The sequence below is a fragment of the Lissotriton vulgaris genome, chromosome 12, assembly GCF_964263255.1.
Source record: "Lissotriton vulgaris chromosome 12, aLisVul1.2, whole genome shotgun sequence".
NCBI classification, from domain to species: Eukaryota; Metazoa; Chordata; class Amphibia; order Caudata; family Salamandridae; genus Lissotriton; species Lissotriton vulgaris.
This window is the reverse complement of record NC_141700.1, coordinates 73,156,742-73,174,992: the sequence shown is the minus strand read 5'-3', so window position 1 is coordinate 73,174,992 and position 18,251 is coordinate 73,156,742. Positions and strand designations below refer to the sequence as shown.

Sequence of the window (18,251 nt, the reverse complement as noted above, 5' to 3'; positions counted from 1 at the left end):
CCCGCCCCCCACGACCAACTCTACCCCACCCACTTCTTCACAGCTACCAACACTTGCAAGCATTTCCTTTTTGTAATCTGTTGGGCCACACCTCTGCTGGACACCGCATTACAGGAAGGAACTTTAATAAACGTAACATTTCAATTTTTTCAGCAAATCTAAGTGGTGCCCTCCATTTTATATACATCAATTAAAAAGAAATGGCAAATGGCAACTGCGTCCTTCTATAGGCGTGTGCAGTAAAACATGACCATACCTATTCCATAATGCATGCACAACCACGTTTCACCACATATACGAAGGCCTACAGATTATTCAAACTGACATTGGCTACCTCGTTCCTTTTTATTTTCCTTCAGCCAATGATCAACATGAAACAAACTGCCTAAATGTAAATCCCACTATAACACACGGACAGACTCCAACATTCACCCCATTCCCAGTAGACTAAAACTGAGGTGACCCTGAACCACATCTTACCGGGGTCAGCAGCTCTGGAGTGGAGATGGGGGAACAGTCACTGTTGAGCTTTATGCCACTTCCCAGGTCAAAATCACAGATCTTTACTGGAGACATCTGAAGAGGTAATGCAAGGAGATCAATTAACAGTTGCATCCAGTCAGCCATGCTCATGTGACAAGGGACGGACTGAAGAGCATAGTAACTTTTATGTAGATTATAAATAACGTTCAAAGCTCTACCTCATTTGTCTACTTGGACCCTGATCCCAGATCGAGAGCCTAGCATTACACACATTTAAAATGACTCTTGTGTATTGAATTAGCCCGAGACCAACTGCCTCTCTCCAAAATTAGCAAACGCACTAATATTGTCCATATGTTGATGTACAGTTAACCTGTTTTCAAGCGTGTATTTTTAAACTGAGGCAAAATAATTTCAGTCGAGCAGGGAAGCTGGTTTTAGGACTCGAGCCTGGTTTCCCTAGTAGATGAAAGCGTGAGCCTGTAGGCTGCTTTGAGACGGCAGGGAATGCTGCATTTATACTGGCACTGTAGGAACAGTGGCTTACAGCGAACAGAGTGACCATTCCTTCGTCCTGGGCCCAACTCTGCTCTCTCGTCTAACCGTCTTCCTGAGAGTCCTCTTTTAACTCACCTGCTGTGGACTTTCGCAGAGAATGTTTTCTGGCTTCAAATCTCGGTGGGCTATTCCTGCAACAAGAACACAGGCAGAGTTACAGCTGAACATTCCTAACAAACCTAAACAGAATGGGGTCGAAATCTCCAAACTTTGTATCTGACAATGTATACTATAAATGAAGTGAAAACCCCCATGGATGAGTAGGGAGAGATGGATTGAGGTACAGGCTTGAGCAATGCGGAGAAAAGCAGAAAACCCAGCGACACCAAGGTGGGACTGACTACCTGGTGATGGAAGAGCATTTGCAGCATGGTCAATGTGCCCCCTTAACAATAAATACCTTTATTGTGCAAGAAATCGAGGGCGCTGGCGATGTCCTGCACCACCACGCTGGCCTCCTTCTCGTTAAAATGCCGCCTCCGATGGATGTGAGTCAGAATCGATCCTAGAAAGGCATGAAGAGGGGACACAGGTGTAAGGTTTGAGTGGAATGAATGGTGCATACAACTCGCTCTACTAGTAGCCACACTGAAACCGAGATGGCGGCACTGACCTCCACACATCTTCTCGAACACCAGATAGAACTTGTCTTCCTCCTCGAAGAACTCTATCAGCTCCAGGACGTTCCTGAGAGAGGAGAGAGAAGGAAGCAGGTCACCTCTCGCCCTGCAGCAGCTGCAGCCCGCCCCCATCCTTCCCCGGTGCTTGGAGCCCGGATAGCATACCTGTGTCCCTGGCACTGGTACAGCATCTCCACCTCCCTGAACACTCGGTTGCGGCTGTGCCCGGGCTGCTTCTCGATGATCTGCAAGGGATTGCAAACCTGGGTGAGCTTCAGAGTGAGTCTGCCCGCCTTCAAACCTCCATACACTTGGGGCCTGTTACACAACATGCTGGGCCGGCATGGCCATTAGTTTTTCCCCATCTAGTACTCCCTGCCACTCTCCCATCTCTCTCACTGACCCTGTAAACGTTGAATAATCGCCCACAGGATGATTAGCCAGGCCTGCCCTGCCAGGATGGGAGCCTGAGCCTTGCAGAAGTTGGCAACAGCACCTTTGCTAAACATTTACTCTTGTGGCCTGTCTGAGATCAAACAATCTTCAGAGACAAACAGCAAGTGGGCCGAAGCTTATCAGAGCTTGAGAGACGCCAACATCCAGGAGCGAAGGCCTCTGGACGTGGAGTTTTGGACCAAGCACTGCTGTGCCATGCATGCACGGGAATAACCCTAGGCGGCACCTCGGGCGGTAGGACCCTGTGAGACGATCTGGAGCCCGCCGCTCCCTAAATGAGCAGCCCTATTGTGCACAAGGCACCGGGAGGACACAGTTGCGCGCTCACGCCTCACCATGTGGCGTGTAGGGCTCGCTGGGACGCAGCGTGTTGGTGATGCCGCCAAGGCTCAGGCGCCTAGAGCTCTAGTGTGTGTACAAGCCTCCGACCAGGCCCCATCCTATAGTTTAGCAAAAGCTAGACTTAAGTATTGGCTTTCTTGTGGACAAAGCACCCCTTCCACCCCACCCTCTGCACAGCAGTGACTGCCAGCACTTGGTATCAGCAGCCTTTCCGCCACTGGAGGAATGCAAGGGGAAGGGCGATCCCTTCTCAAACACTGTTTGTCTCCTTTTCTCTCCCTCTCAGGCTGGCTCTGCTCCAGTTACGGGGTGGGGGTGCTCGCGCCAGCTCCTGCCCCCGCCATCACTGCATTCACAGGCTTCAACCCACCTATGCAGCTGAGCCTCATAACCCCGACTTTCATGTACACTAGCTCGGAAGAAGTTCACGTTGAGGCATCGTGGTTCGGTTCCCCAGCTCTAGCAGCACTGGGGGGCGCCACTCATCTCTCCCCATGTCTTAAACTGGGGCCACATGCAGTTCAGTCCTAACTGCGCACTTGTCTGTGGTATCCTCTTTCATGCGAGAAGTTGAACCACGTGGCCTTGTTGTAGAAATAACTAGGCTTTAAAAAGAGGGGGCAGGAGCGCCCAAAAGCAGTATTTGACCCTTGAGCTGGGCAAAGCCACCATTTGAACAGGAAAAGTGAGCGCCACAACAACAATGTTTGGAATGTTGATGTAGGACCGTGGCCAATTATTGATATTTTGCCTTGTCTCTCGGGGCGCATGCATTTTGTGCTGTTTTGATATTTCTATCGCCATTGCAGAACCTGTCGAAGTTCTGGATCGGTGGCTCACACGGTTTGTTTACCATTGTACATTAGAAGGGCAAAACGTTACTGTGGGCTCCACACCCTGCATATGTTTGGAGAACATGAACAGTGTTGAGTTATACATGCCCCCGCCCAGCAGTGCATGAAATAGATGGCAAGGAGCAGTAAGCGCTGGGGTGGGCATAGCCACTGGCAGTAATGTGCTGCGGGTGTTTGTTTCAACTTGTGACTTACTCTTCCTCAGCCCCACTAGCCTTTCAGAACAACCTACCTTCACGGCGTACTCCTTGTTGGTGATGACATTAATGCAGGACTGGACTCGAGCATAGGCGCCTTCTCCAAGCACTTCCTCTTGAAGCTGGTACATATCTGTTGGCAGGCAGATAAACACAACTAGATGAAGGCAAAGAAAAGGACGGGGAACAGTGCGCTTCTGCCAGGCAGCCTGTCTAGAATGTGGCACAACAGTTAAATGACGCCGTGACAGGCCCCCACAACACACAGTTACAGAATAGAGACCACCATACACCCAGGAACCAACGGCCCCCAGCCTGGGCCTTTCACAGTCAAAGGAAATGATGGACGGAGAGTTGACAATACAAGCACTCACCCCCAGTCAACTGATCTGGGTTTAATCCATCACCGTTCTTTAGCCCACTCTGCCACCCCAGTTCAGACATGGCCATATGCAAATCAGTCAACCATCGGTCTTGGATTTATTGGTGCTCCCCTGGTAAGGTTTCCCCACCCCACAATGTTCTGGGCGAAAGATGCTCTCCTGGTGCGTGTTCGAACCGACCTTACTGAGTTACCCCAGCGTGGGCCGGCTGGCATAGCAGCCTCCAGCAACTGCCAGCAGAGGTGGCTTAAAATAACCAGTTTAAACCGCTTGTCACGGGCATCCGGACTTGGGAGAGTTCAAATCCGTTCTCACAAGGCAGTCCATGTGGACAAGCCCCTTGCATGCTGCGAGTGGTATGGCGACACATGGCCAGCTGCCCCTACCCGCTCCGGAGCTACCCCCACTGCACGCACAAAGGGTCGGTCTCCCATAGCGCCGGTCGCCACCAGAGCAGATTCAAAGCCGGCCGATGCTCACCTTCAAAGCGCCCCGAGAAGCTGTCGGTGGCCCGGCACCGTTTCTTCTTCTTGGTCCTCTTTTTGAAATCGGGGATGTCAATTGGTTGACTAGATGGCATGACTGTGGAAGCATCAATGGAGGAAAGGGGGTATAAAGAAGAAGCATTAATGGGCAGACACGACTGTTGGAAAGCAAAGCCCAACAACAGCGTATGCACACGTGCGCAGTACACACAAAGACGAGAAGATGGCACAACCCTGCCTCCAAGTGTAGCCTACACATATGCACAGACCGCGAGAGCAGTGGGCACACAGGAGAACCTGGACACAAACCGCATGGGAGGCAAAGACTACACAAAGGTGGCACTTGAGTCCAGCTCCCTGTGATGGGCGAGTGGAGCTGCTGTGCTTATGAGGTGTCCTGTAACGTGACTGCACTGGTTTCACTAAGAGGCAGGCTACACTTGGAAGCAGAGATGTTGGCCTGCGAGCAGCTGCCTGCACCGACAGAGACATCTGCTTCTTGTACACATGCTTGCAGAGTCCTGCTCTCCTCGTCACGGTCACGCTGGGTAAAGGAGGATCAGTGAACCTGGCAGCAAAGAGAAGCCCTGAAATAGATTCTGAGAAAGGGCCCCCACCCCGTCTCTAAAAATATCCGACCCCCGTTGTGTTCAGTGACCTGAGCGCCCCAGGACTCCATTCCACTCACACTAACCATAAGAAAGAGTAACTTACCTGGTCGGGTTGGGCAGTCGAAATTGAATACGGAGTCTAGGTGGCCAGATTCGGTGTCATTGTAGCCGACCAACTCAAAAGGATTCTGCCCCTGCATGGAAGAAGAGAAGGTGGTCAGAATCAGATCTCCAAGGCGCTCTCCTGTCCATGCATTCATAGTCCACGATAAACCATGGTTGGACGGGCTTTACATGTAATCAAACCAGGATGCTCCTAGTAAACAGTTTCTCTAGCAGAACTGACCAGGACAGGCCAAAATGCAAGTGGTGGAGGCTAAACTGGCTGCTTCCTAGACAGGCCTGGCCCGTAACAAACGGGCAACAGCACGAGGGAGGTGGGGGGGGGGGACGGGGGGGGGGGGGGGAGAAAGGAGAGCAAATGGGGCCTGCATTCATACAGCCATGGGATTGTGCTCGAGAGCCTAGGACAGACAAAACTCCATAGTGTCTGGAGGCGGGTATGCAAAGTACATTAACTCGTTCAGTCGTAGATTGAAAGCCATCACATCAAGCAAACGTTATGAGGAGTTTTTGCGCAGTAACCACCAACAAAGTGTAGATGGGGTTTATTTGCCCTACAAACCCTGTCGTAAGTGAATAAGATGCTTAACTACAGAGTAACGGCCACCAAGAGAACAGTAAGCGTGTCTTCTCTGGTTAGCTGGCTGGTTTAGGCAGGCGCTTCTAAAATATACTCGCTAGGCAGGCGCTTCTAAAATATACTCGCTTCTGTTTGTCCGTAACCAATGTCCCATAATGCATATTTAATCTGGGAGGCTGTATCCACACACTAATCATTTAATTCACTTTGTCTAGGATGCGGGACCAAGTAAAAAAACGTGTATTTGATAATGTACACAACAGCTTCCCAGAGGAAAGTAATTCCTTTTTTTAGATTTGTGGAAAATACTGACTGCATAATGTGAATTCACTGGCCTAATCATAATAGCGCCCACCTAAGCATAAAATGTATTAACTTATTTGCCCTCAAGCAGTTCAATACCAAGTTAATTCATTAAGGATAGCCACATGACTGGTTCTCTAAGTGTTATTTGCAGACCAGTATCCCGCTACTATATAGCAACGTAGAAGGTGGACCACAGATACCCAACCAGCAGATGACGACATTTAGCTATACCAACACCATTATTGAGAGATGGAGGCACTGATCTAGCTGCTGTGTACAGGTGACATGGAAGAAACTGCGTGTCTATGTTCAGGAGGGCACAAGCTGGGGAAATTATTAGGCAAGAAGAAAGAAAAAAAGCAGTGGTTTAGCCATACTCTGTGCTTACTTCAAATGGTCTGGACCAGGCATCTGGAGTGAAACAGGACGAGAACATGGGCTCCTGCCATTTAGAAGTTTAACACCCTTACTGAGGCCATCTAAAAAATCCAGGTTTGTTGAAAATAATAGAAGGTGCAGAGGCATGAACTGTTTTCCCTTAGTTCAGGCAGACTGGTCTCCAGAAGGCTTTTTTGGTCGAACCTAGGCAGCACGCATGCGCTGTTTGCAAGACCTGTTCTTATCAGCTTTTGGCATGCCCATGAATTGCCATGTTCGCTGTTGTGCCATTTAGAAATACTGGGTTTTTATTGGTGCATTCGGTCTGATTCTCCCGCCTTTGTATGCTTGGGCCGCTCTGCTCTGCTACACTCAGATGGTATCCTAGTACTCTGCATCTATTAGCGCATTCAAAGGGCCCTTAGGAGCTCACAATGTTAAAAGCTGCTCTGTGCTTGACGTCTTCTATCTAATCCAGCGCCTCCGCTGACTCGTGATCAGGATTGGCCACAAACTACTAAAGTTTATCGAATGTATTGCGCAACAGACTTAATTCCGACACCCAGCGTAGCATGCTTCCACCCTTGAGGTTTGGGGAAAGTACAGGGAGGTGCGTTTTCAGATGTCTCGGCATGCTGGGAATTACAGGGTGTTTCTGCTGGGTGCCACCGGGTAGCCCTGGAAGGTAAACAGTCTGACGCAAGGATGTCAGAGCCACACGTGGGGCCCTGCAGCAGCTTTTGGCACAGTGGGGCCTGGACCTTTCTGTTGTAGTGGTTTATCGCGACTGCGGTGGCCAGAGCTTTGGTACCACATGCCCATAGAAACTTGTGACTATTAAAAACATCAAATGAAATAATGGAGTTGCGTGCCCAGGTCTCATGTACCTTTAAACATTAGTCCACCAGCGACCACTGGCCAATGTGTCTGGAAAAGAGACTTGTCAAGCAAATAGAATTTGAGAACTGTAATGCCAGCTGGACTACTGCAGAACACATGCTAACCCGTGACTTGCACAGAGTATGCATGCGACAACAAGCCTTACTCCTTCGGGGGTTTCAGGCTTAGGACCACCATAGAAGGCACACAGCGTAGGCACTCTTCACCAGACTGTCCCACTGTAGCCACCCCAGTGCTCCAAATATACTCTCGCCAACTCGGATCTGGAAGTCCATCGCGCAGGTCCCACTCCTGGCTGCCTCGCCAAGTGTTTGGAGACACGCAGGCCAGAGGAAAGCTGTGTAGGACAGCATTGAGGTAATTAACACATGGACAGACTGGTGAGCTTTGCTTTCGGTGGAAGCTGCTACAAGCCGCATGTTGTAGGCGGGATTCAAATAACCCAAGCTAAAAACCAACGCTTCTTCCTTGCAGGGCAGACCTAGTAGATGGGTTCTTAAAATGCAGGCTTTCTGGTCCAGGCCTCAGGCCAACCTACAGCACGCACAGGTCACCGCTCGGCCATTCGGAGTCTTGTTTTGAACGAAAACAAGGCCTGCGCGGCGGTGAGACTGCACCCAGGCCTTTGTCTGCTGCGCCCGCAGGCAGCTCCGAGGAGGCTGGGCTGGAACAGCTGCCAACACAACTTGGCGCAGGCCCTCAACGGCTCACGGCTCCTTCGACGCAGGGGCATGGAGCCAGGCTATGGTATGCACCATGTGTAGCATGTAGGGCTGTGGCAAGAGGGTTACAGGCAGGCCTTTAAGTGGGCCGGGTCTCAGACCCGACAGTAATCAAAAACTGCCATTGAAACGGGTCTCTACCTGTCCCCATTTCAATGATTTAGTCCCTGTTTATATTTCACCTATTTTTCTTTATCTTACATTCCCTAAGAGTGTTGGCTATTTCCAGGATTATGTTTATGTATTTTTGTGTGTGTAACATTACATTTGTAAAGTGCATACTATTAAACTTTGCCGACAGTTGTGAGCTCTGAGTTGCCCTGTATTCCAATTAAAACTGTGATTTTGTAGAAAAAGTATGTCGAGGTAAACAGTTGTCAAAATACTGGTAAGGCGAAAGTTCATCCTACTTAAGACCTGGTTACAGTGCCTGTATGGAAAACTGCACTTCTGTTTGTGAGGTGCACCCCACCATTCATCAGATATGCACTTATTAACTGGCTGGAAACAAACTTAAGTGGTGATGCTCTGTTCCTGCGGAAAGCGAATGTTGGTCGGATCAATACTGTTGTCGGATTTACATGGCACCGAAGCAGCCCAGAACTCTGCAGGGGTGCATGAAATCACTCCCCAAGCCCAATGAAGCGGGGAGAAACTGCTCCACGCGTGGCCCTCGCTCCTAACTAAAGGGAGTGTGTGCTGTGGGAATGCGCCTGGCAGCGAGGCAACCGAGCTCTTGCAGATCCTTTAAGCCGTTAACCACACTGCCTTGTGGCCTACTTCGCATTGCAGAATCAGCCATCATTCGTGTATCAGCCCCCAACCCCACATATCCTGTTTCTGGGTGAGTCCTACTCGAGCGAATACACGGACAGCTGGAGGTGCAGCAGGCCCATGCCCACTGCCCCGGAAGAACAACCATAAAGTGCATTAGCATTCATTTCGTCATATCAATCTGAACCAAAGGCCAACACACAAAACAAACTAATGTGCCCACATTGTTCCCTCCAATACGAAGCTGCTCTGCAGGGCAGGCAGGCTATGTAACCTCGTACCTTAAAGGAGCGGTGGAATCCTTTGACTTCTGTCGTCTTCTTTTGCACCATTTTGACGGATATTTTGGATTACTCAAAAGAATGAGTAAGAAGAATGGATCTGGGACCCCAGAAATTAGGAGGGGTGGTGGAAAAAGTGGAGTGAGCTAGTCCTAACTGGCTGGAAAGAGACCCTGGGAAAAGATAAAAATGCGTATTTGGTGAAGCATTCTAGCATTTTTTCATAAAATAATAGTCTCAATCAGTTCACGCGTTACACAAGTCGTTGACAGTTAAGTGAAATGATACTGATTGTTCAGTACATATTTTTTAACTAAAGCAGACACGATTGGTATAAAAGTAAACATTTTAAGCACAACAGCACCTTTCTTAAAATAATAAAAAAGAATGAACCAATGTTGAAATCGATCTAGTTTCGTGCGCCCAAAAGTGTAGCCATAGTATAACTTTTGGAACTAGCACTATAACAGAAAAGCTACCTGGAGCTCAGTAAGATGGCAGCAGGCACCCCCAGACCAAACACTGCAATAATATACAGCTGCCTGACCCTTTAACTTGGCTATAACAAAGCAATGCTGCGTGCAGGCTCAGCCTAAGCTGTAATGACAGACACTATCGTAATAACGGGCCCCGACAGCACAACAGTGCAGCCTGGACTGTGCTGCGCGTATCATAACAATGCAGCCTGGACTGTATTAACACTGCTAGCTGAACGCCTCATAATGCAGCCTGGACAGTAATAACTCTGCTAGCTGAAAGTATCAGAACAATGCAGCCTGTACTGTAATAATTGCTGTCAGCAGAAAGTATCTAAACAATGCAGCCTGGACTGTAATAACTCTGCTGGCTGAACCCATAGTAACAATGCAGCCTGTACTGTAATAACTCTGCTGGCTGAGCGGCTCATAACAATGCAGCCTGGACTGTAATAATCTGCAGCCTGAACCCATAGTAACAATGCAGCCTGGACTGTAATAACTCTGCTGGCTGAGCGGCTCATAACAATGCAGCCTGGACTGTAATAATCTGCAGCCTGAACCCATAGTAACAATGCAGCCTGGACTGTAATAACTCTGCTGGCTGAACCCCTAGTAACAATGCAGCCTGGACTGTAATAACTCTGCTGGCTGAACCCACAGTAACAATGCAGCCTGGACTGTAATAACTCTGCTGGCTGAACCCACTGTAACAATGCAGCCTGGACTGTAATAACTCTGCTGGCTGAACCCACAGTAACAATGCAGCCTGGACTGTAATAACTCTGCTGGCTGAACCCACAGTAACAATGCAGCCTGGACTGTAATAACTCTGCTGGCTGAACCCATAGTAACAATGCAGCCTGGACTTTAATAACTCTGCTGGCTGAACCCACTGTAACAATGCAGCCTGGACTGTAATAACTCTGCTGGCTGAACCCATAGTAACAATGCAGCCTGGACTGTAATAACTCTGCTGGCTGAACCCACTGTCACTGTAACAATGCAGCCTGGACTGTAATAACTCTGCAGGCTGAACCCACAGTAACAATGCAGCCTGGACTGTAATAACTCTGCTGGCTGAACCCACAGTAACAATGCAGCCTGGACTGTAATAAATCTGCTGGCTGAACCCCTAGTAACAATGCAGCCTGGACTGTAATAAATCTGCTGGCTGAACCCACAGTAACGTTGCAGCCTGGACTGTAATAACTCTGCTGGCTGAACCCACAGTAACAATGCAGCCTGGACTGTAATAACTCTGCTGGCTGAACCCACTGTAACAATGCAGCCTGGACTGTAATAACTCTGCTGGCTGAACCCACAGTAACAATGCAGCCTGGACTGTAATAACTCTGCTGGCTGAACCCACTGTAACAATGCAGCCTGGACTGTAATAACTCTGCTGGCTGAACCCACAGTAACAATGCAGCCTGGACTGTAATAACTCTGCTGGCTGAACCCACTGTAACAATGCAGCCTGGACTGTAATAACTCTGCTGGCTGAACCCACAGTAACAATACAGCCTGGACTGTAATAACTCTGCTGGCTGAACCCACAGTAACAATGCAGCCTGGACTGTAATAACTCTGCTGGCTGAACCCACTGTAACAATGCAGCCTGGACTGTAATAACTCTGCTGGCTGAACCCACAGTAACAATGCAGCCTGGGCTGTAATAACTCTGCTGGCTGAACCCACAGTAACGTTGCAGCCTGGACTGTAATAACTCTGCTGGCTGAACCCATAGTAACAATGCAGCCTGGACTGTAATAACTCTGCTGGCTGAACCCATAGTAACGTTGCAGCCTGGACTGTAATAACTCTGCTGGCTGAACCCATAGTAACAATGCAGCCTGGACTGTAATAACTCTGCTGGCTGAACCCACTGTCACTGTAACAATGCAGCCTGGACTGTAATAACTCTGCAGGCTGAACCCACAGTAACAATGCAGCCTGGACTGTAATAACTCTGCTGGCTGAACCCACAGTAACAATGCAGCATGGACTGTAATAACTCTGCTGGCTGAACCCACAGTAACAATGCAGCCTGGACTGTAATAACTCTGCTGGCTGAACCCATAGTAACAATGCAGCCTGGACTGTAATAACTCTGCTGGCTGAACCCATAGTAACGTTGCAGCCTGGACTGTAATAACTCTGCTGGCTGAACCCACAGTAACAATGCAACCTGGACTGTAATAACTCTGCTGGCTGAACCCATATAACAATACAGCCTGGACTGTAATAACTCTACTGGCTGAACCCATAGTAACAATGCAGCCTGGACTGTAATAACTCTGCTGGCTGAACCCATAGTAACGTTGCAGCCTGGACTGTAATAACTCTGCTGGCTGAACCCATATAACAATACAGCCTGGACTGTAATAACTCTGCAGGCTGAACCCATAGTAACAATGCAGCCTGGACTGTAATAACTCTGCTGGCTGAACCCACTGTAACAATGCAGCCTGGACTGTAATAACTCTACTGGCTGAACCCATATAACAATACAGCCTGGACTGTAATAACTCTGCTGGCTGAACCCATAGTAACGTTGCAGCCTGGACTGTAATAACTCTGCAGGCTGAACCCATATAACAATACAGCCTGGGCTGTAATAACTCTGCTGGCTGAACCCACAGTAACAATGCAGCCTGGACTGTAATAACTCTGCTGGCTGAACCCATATAACAATACAGCCTGGGCTGTAATAACTCTGCTGGCTGAACCCACAGTAACAATGCAGCCTGGACTGTAATAACTCTGCTGGCTGAACCCATAGTAACAATGCAGCCTGGACTGTAATAACTCTGCTGGCTGAACCCACAGTAACAATGCAGCCTGGACTGTAATAACTCTGCTGGCTGAACCCATAGTAACAATGCAGCCTGGACTGTAATAACTCTGCTGGCTGAACCCACTGTCACTGTAACAATGCAGCCTGGACTGTAATAACTCTGCTGGCTGAACCCACAGTAACAATGCAGCCTGGACTGTAATAAATCTGCTGGCTGAACCCCTAGTAACAATGCAGCCTGGACTGTAATAAATCTGCTGGCTGAACCCACAGTAACGTTGCAGCCTGGACTGTAATAACTCTGCTGGCTGAACCCACAGTAACGTTGCAGCCTGGACTGTAATAACTCTGCTGGCTGAACCCACAGTAACAATGCAGCCTGGACTGTAATAACTCTGCTGGCTGAACCCACAGTAACAATGCAGCCTGGACTGTAATAACTCTGCTGGCTGAACCCACTGTAACAATGCAGCCTGGACTGTAATAACTCTGCTGGCTGAACCCACAGTAACAATACAGCCTGGACTGTAATAACTCTGCTGGCTGAACCCACAGTAACAATGCAGCCTGGACTGTAATAACTCTGCTGGCTGAACCCACAGTAACAATGCAGCCTGGACTGTAATAACTCTGCTGGCTGAACCCACTGTAACAATGCAGCCTGGACTGTAATAACTCTGCTGGCTGAACCCACAGTAACAATACAGCCTGGACTGTAATAACTCTGCTGGCTGAACCCACTGTAACAATGCAGCCTGGACTGTAATAATCTGCAGCCTGAACCCACAGTAACAATGCAGCCTGGACTGTAATAACTCTGCTGGCTGAACCCACTGTAACAATGCAGCCTGGACTGTAATAACTCTGCTGGCTGAACCCATAGTAACAATGCAGCCTGGACTGTAATAACTCTGCTGGCTGAACCCACTGTCACTGTAACAATGCAGCCTGGACTGTAATAACTCTGCAGGCTGAACCCACAGTAACAATGCAGCCTGGACTGTAATAATCTGCAGCCTGAACCCACAGTAACAATGCAGCCTGGACTGTAATAACTCTGCTGGCTGAACCCACAGTAACAATGCAACCTGGACTGTAATAACTCTGCTGGCTGAACCCACAGTAACAATGCAACCTGGACTGTAATAACTCTGCTGGCTGAACCCACAGTAACAATGCAGCCTGGACTGTAATAATCTGCAGCCTGAACCCATAGTAACAATGCAGCCTGGACTGTAATAACTGCAGGCTGAACTGTAATAACTCTGCTGGCTGAACCCACTGTAACACTGCAGCCTGGACTGTAATAACTCTGCTGGCTGAACCCACAGTAACAATGCAGCCTGGACTGTAATAACTCTGCTGGCTGAACCCACAGTAACAATGCAACCTGGACTGTAATAACTCTGCTGGCTGAACCCACTGTAACACTGCAGCCTGGACTGTAATAATCTGCAGCCTGAACCCATAGTAACAATGCAACCTGGACTGTAATAACTCTGCTGGCTGAACCCATAGTAACAATGCAGCCTGGACTGTAATAACTCTGCTGGCTGAACCCACTGTCACTGTAACAATGCAGCCTGGACTGTAATAACTCTGCTGGCTGAACCCACAGTAACAATGCAGCCTGGACTGTAATAAATCTGCTGGCTGAACCCCTAGTAACAATGCAGCCTGGACTGTAATAAATCTGCTGGCTGAACCCACAGTAACGTTGCAGCCTGGACTGTAATAACTCTGCTGGCTGAACCCACAGTAACGTTGCAGCCTGGACTGTAATAACTCTGCTGGCTGAACCCACAGTAACAATGCAGCCTGGACTGTAATAACTCTGCTGGCTGAACCCACAGTAACAATGCAGCCTGGACTGTAATAACTCTGCTGGCTGAACCCACTGTAACAATGCAGCCTGGACTGTAATAACTCTGCTGGCTGAACCCACAGTAACAATACAGCCTGGACTGTAATAACTCTGCTGGCTGAACCCACAGTAACAATGCAGCCTGGACTGTAATAACTCTGCTGGCTGAACCCCTAGTAACAATGCAGCCTGGACTGTAATAACTCTGCTGGCTGAACCCACAGTAACAATGCAGCCTGGACTGTAATAACTCTGCTGGCTGAACCCACTGTAACAATGCAGCCTGGACTGTAATAACTCTGCTGGCTGAACCCACAGTAACAATACAGCCTGGACTGTAATAACTCTGCTGGCTGAACCCACAGTAACAATGCAGCCTGGACTGTAATAACTCTGCTGGCTGAACCCACTGTAACAATGCAGCCTGGACTGTAATAACTCTGCTGGCTGAACCCACAGTAACAATACAGCCTGGACTGTAATAACTCTGCTGGCTGAACCCACTGTAACAATACAGCCTGGACTGTAATAACTCTGCTGGCTGAACCCACAGTAACAATGCAGCCTGGACTGTAATAATCTGCAGCCTGAACCCACAGTAACAATGCAGCCTGGACTGTAATAACTCTGCTGGCTGAACCCACTGTAACAATGCAGCCTGGACTGTAATAACTCTGCTGGCTGAACCCATAGTAACAATGCAGCCTGGACTGTAATAACTCTGCTGGCTGAACCCACAGTAACAATGCAGCCTGGACTGTAATAACTCTGCTGGCTGAACCCACAGTAACAATACAGCCTGGACTGTAATAACTCTGCTGGCTGAACCCACTGTCACTGTAACAATGCAGCCTGGACTGTAATAACTCTGCTGGCTGAACCCACAGTAACAATGCAGCCTGGACTGTAATAACTCTGCTGGCTGAACCCATAGTAACAATGCAGCCTGGACTGTAATAACTCTGCTGGCTGAACCCACTGTAACAATGCAGCCTGGACTGTAATAACTCTGCTGGCTGAACCCACTGTCACTGTAACAATGCAGCCTGGACTGTAATAACTCTGCAGGCTGAACCCACAGTAACAATGCAGCCTGGACTGTAATAATCTGCAGCCTGAACCCACAGTAACAATGCAGCCTGGACTGTAATAACTCTGCTGGCTGAACCCACAGTAACAATGCAACCTGGACTGTAATAACTCTGCTGGCTGAACCCACAGTAACAATGCAACCTGGACTGTAATAACTCTGCTGGCTGAACCCACAGTAACAATGCAACCTGGACTGTAATAACTCTGCTGGCTGAACCCACAGTAACAATGCAGCCTGGACTGTAATAATCTGCAGCCTGAACCCATAGTAACAATGCAGCCTGGACTGTAATAACTGCAGGCTGAACTGTAATAACTCTGCTGGCTGAACCCACTGTAACACTGCAGCCTGGACTGTAATAACTCTGCTGGCTGAACCCACAGTAACAATGCAGCCTGGACTGTAATAACTCTGCTGGCTGAACCCACAGTAACAATGCAACCTGGACTGTAATAACTCTGCTGGCTGAACCCACTGTAACACTGCAGCCTGGACTGTAATAATCTGCAGCCTGAACCCATAGTAACAATGCAACCTGGACTGTAATAACTCTGCTGGCTGAACCCACAGTAACAATGCAGCCTGGACTGTAATAACTCTGCTGGCTGAACCCACTGTAACAATGCAGCCTGGACTGTAATAACTCTGCTGGCTGAACCCACAGTAACAATGCAGCCTGGACTGTAATAACTCTGCTGGCTGAACCCACTGTAACAATGCAGCCTGGACTGTAATAACTCTGCTGGCTGAACCCACTGTAACAATGCAGCCTGGACTGTAATAACTCTGCTGGCTGAACCCACTGTAACAATGCAGCCTGGACTGTAATAACTCTGCTGGCTGAACCCACAGTAACAATGCAGCCTGGACTGTAATAACTCTGCTGGCTGAACCCATAGTAACAATGCAGCCTGGACTGTAATAACTCTGCTGGCTGAACCCACTGTAACAATGCAGCCTGGACTGTAATAACTCTGCTGGCTGAACCCACTGTAACACTGCAGCCTGGACTGTAATAATCTGCAGCCTGAACCCATAGTAACAATGCAGCATGGACTGTAATAACTGCAGGCTGAGCGGCTCATAAGAATGCAGCCTGGCCTGTAACAACGCTAAAAGCTGAACGCATCACTACAAAGCCGCCATCCACGTCACATCTACCTTATGCGAGTTCTGATGAGCAGCAATCTGCCCGACTTACCCTGGTTACAACATAGCAAGGCAGCAGGCTCAGCCTGCAGTGGAATAATGCAGTTAGCAGACTGTATCACAATGAAAGGGCTCACTTGTGACGTAGTATTGCAGGTAATAACTGCACTGCAAATGCATCACAACAATACGGTTATGGAGCAGCCCACGGCATCATAACACAGCAATGTCTGCGAAACTGCAGCGGTGTGGCTGGTTTAGCATTGTTTATAAGGGAAAGCTCAGTCTGTGTTGTAATAATGCTCCGAACCAATAGCATTGCAATAATGAACGGCATCCTCTGAGTGTGGCAGCTAACACTATCACAACAATGCAGGCAGCTGACCAATCCGGCTCCGATATCAGGGCATCGTGCAGTCAGTCAGTCATGTGGCTTAAGCTGTGATACTGCAGACACGTAGAACTGTACCAAACCGCTCCAGTGCCTAATCCGAGGCGCAGGAACCCCCCAGGCACGGCAGCCGGCTGAGCTCGGTGTGGTGGGGGGACTGGGCACCTACGGGCCTCTGATCCTCGCAAGCAAGAGTCCCAGAAACCCACCGAGGAGCCGGGCCCGCCCCCCGCCTGCTGCAAGCCGAAGATCAGGCCCCAGGTCTCGGCCATGTTTGCCTCCGTCCCACGCGCCGCGGCTGTAACCTGACCCACGCGCCGCACGCCTCCCGCCTCCCTTCCGTCCGCGAGGCCTTTCTGGAAACTTCCACCCTAGGCGGGCCGGGCCAGCAGCACGGGCTGCGCGCTGCTGGCCCGGCCTGCACCGGGGCCCCGGCGCTACCTACTGTCCCCTCTGCAGCGTCCCCCGGCCCTGCACCCCATGCAATGCCTCCCGCCCCCCACCCGTCCGAGCCGGGCATTCTGCAGCGTCACCGGCCCTGCACCGCTGCAATGCCTCGCAGCCGTGGGCCAGCCTCCGTGTCCAGTCCCATCCAACCCCAGCCGGTCCGTGCGCAGCCTCCTTCCTTTGTGTGCGATTCATCGGAATGAGGAAGGGGCGGCGCGCACAACAATAACAAACGGCGCACGCACTGCACCGAGCGCTCGCCCCGGCTCTGCCACTGCACGCACATGCACGCACGCAGCGAGTGCATGCGGGTTACAAAGCCTGCGCACCTCCCCAAAGCCACACAAGCAGCAAGCGGATGGGGGTTGTATTTTTCCCACCGTCCATATCGCTCCCTTTTACATGGGTAGGGGACGTATGCATCCCCTCGGTGCACCCCCAGATTGTAAGGGAGCAGCCCCTTCCCCGCCACCCTCCGGCTCGTCCTGCGCACACCCCTCTTACCGTGGTGGGCTCTGCAGCAGACTCTGCTGGATGGTCACAGCCGGACTCAGCTCATGGATGAGGAGTTACTTTCACATCGCTCGGAGCTCCGGGCGGGGGGTTATATACCGAGACAGACGCCGCCTCCCTCGGCCCTGCCCCCTGCCGGAGCCCGGCCTCCTGCCCGCCCCTCCTGCCCGCCCCTCCATTCTTCGGCAGCCTGCTCCCGCCCTCTGCCTGGGCTGCTGACACCCAGCGCCTGCCCCCAGTGGCCCTCGGAGACCACGGGTCACTGAGAGGCCTGCTGATGACACCGCTCGCACACACTGCCTTCTCAAGCCCTCCCACTGCCGCCATACCAGTTTAAACCGCCGTCTCCCCTCCCACCTCGCAGGGTAATTCCCCAGTCCCAGCTCTCACCCTCGCCCCGCCCTGTGTGCAATGCCCAGGCATGCTCAGATGACAACAACGGCTCCACCAAGGAGCACGTGTACA

The 18,251-nt window shown here is 50.2% G+C and overlaps 1 protein-coding gene across 1 annotated transcript in view; it reads right to left on the bottom strand.

Annotated features, from left to right (window-relative positions):
* The window catches only part of MKNK2 (MAPK interacting serine/threonine kinase 2), a 29,999-nt gene extending 12,113 nt beyond the window's left edge, over window positions 1-17,886 (bottom strand). The window contains exons 1-10 of the mRNA XM_086947178.1: window positions 17,778-17,886; window positions 9,054-9,226; window positions 5,093-5,183; window positions 4,374-4,475; window positions 3,546-3,643; window positions 1,827-1,906; window positions 1,655-1,728; window positions 1,442-1,546; window positions 1,117-1,172; window positions 481-576 (exon numbers count right to left, since the gene is read on the bottom strand). Of these exons, the coding sequence (XP_086803304.1) occupies window positions 481-576; window positions 1,117-1,172; window positions 1,442-1,546; window positions 1,655-1,728; window positions 1,827-1,906; window positions 3,546-3,643; window positions 4,374-4,475; window positions 5,093-5,183; window positions 9,054-9,104 (753 nt within the window). The 5' untranslated portion in view covers window positions 9,105-9,226; window positions 17,778-17,886. The remainder of the gene's footprint in view (window positions 1-480; window positions 577-1,116; window positions 1,173-1,441; window positions 1,547-1,654; window positions 1,729-1,826; window positions 1,907-3,545; window positions 3,644-4,373; window positions 4,476-5,092; window positions 5,184-9,053; window positions 9,227-17,777) is intronic.
* Window positions 17,887-18,251: the final 365 nt, after the last annotated feature.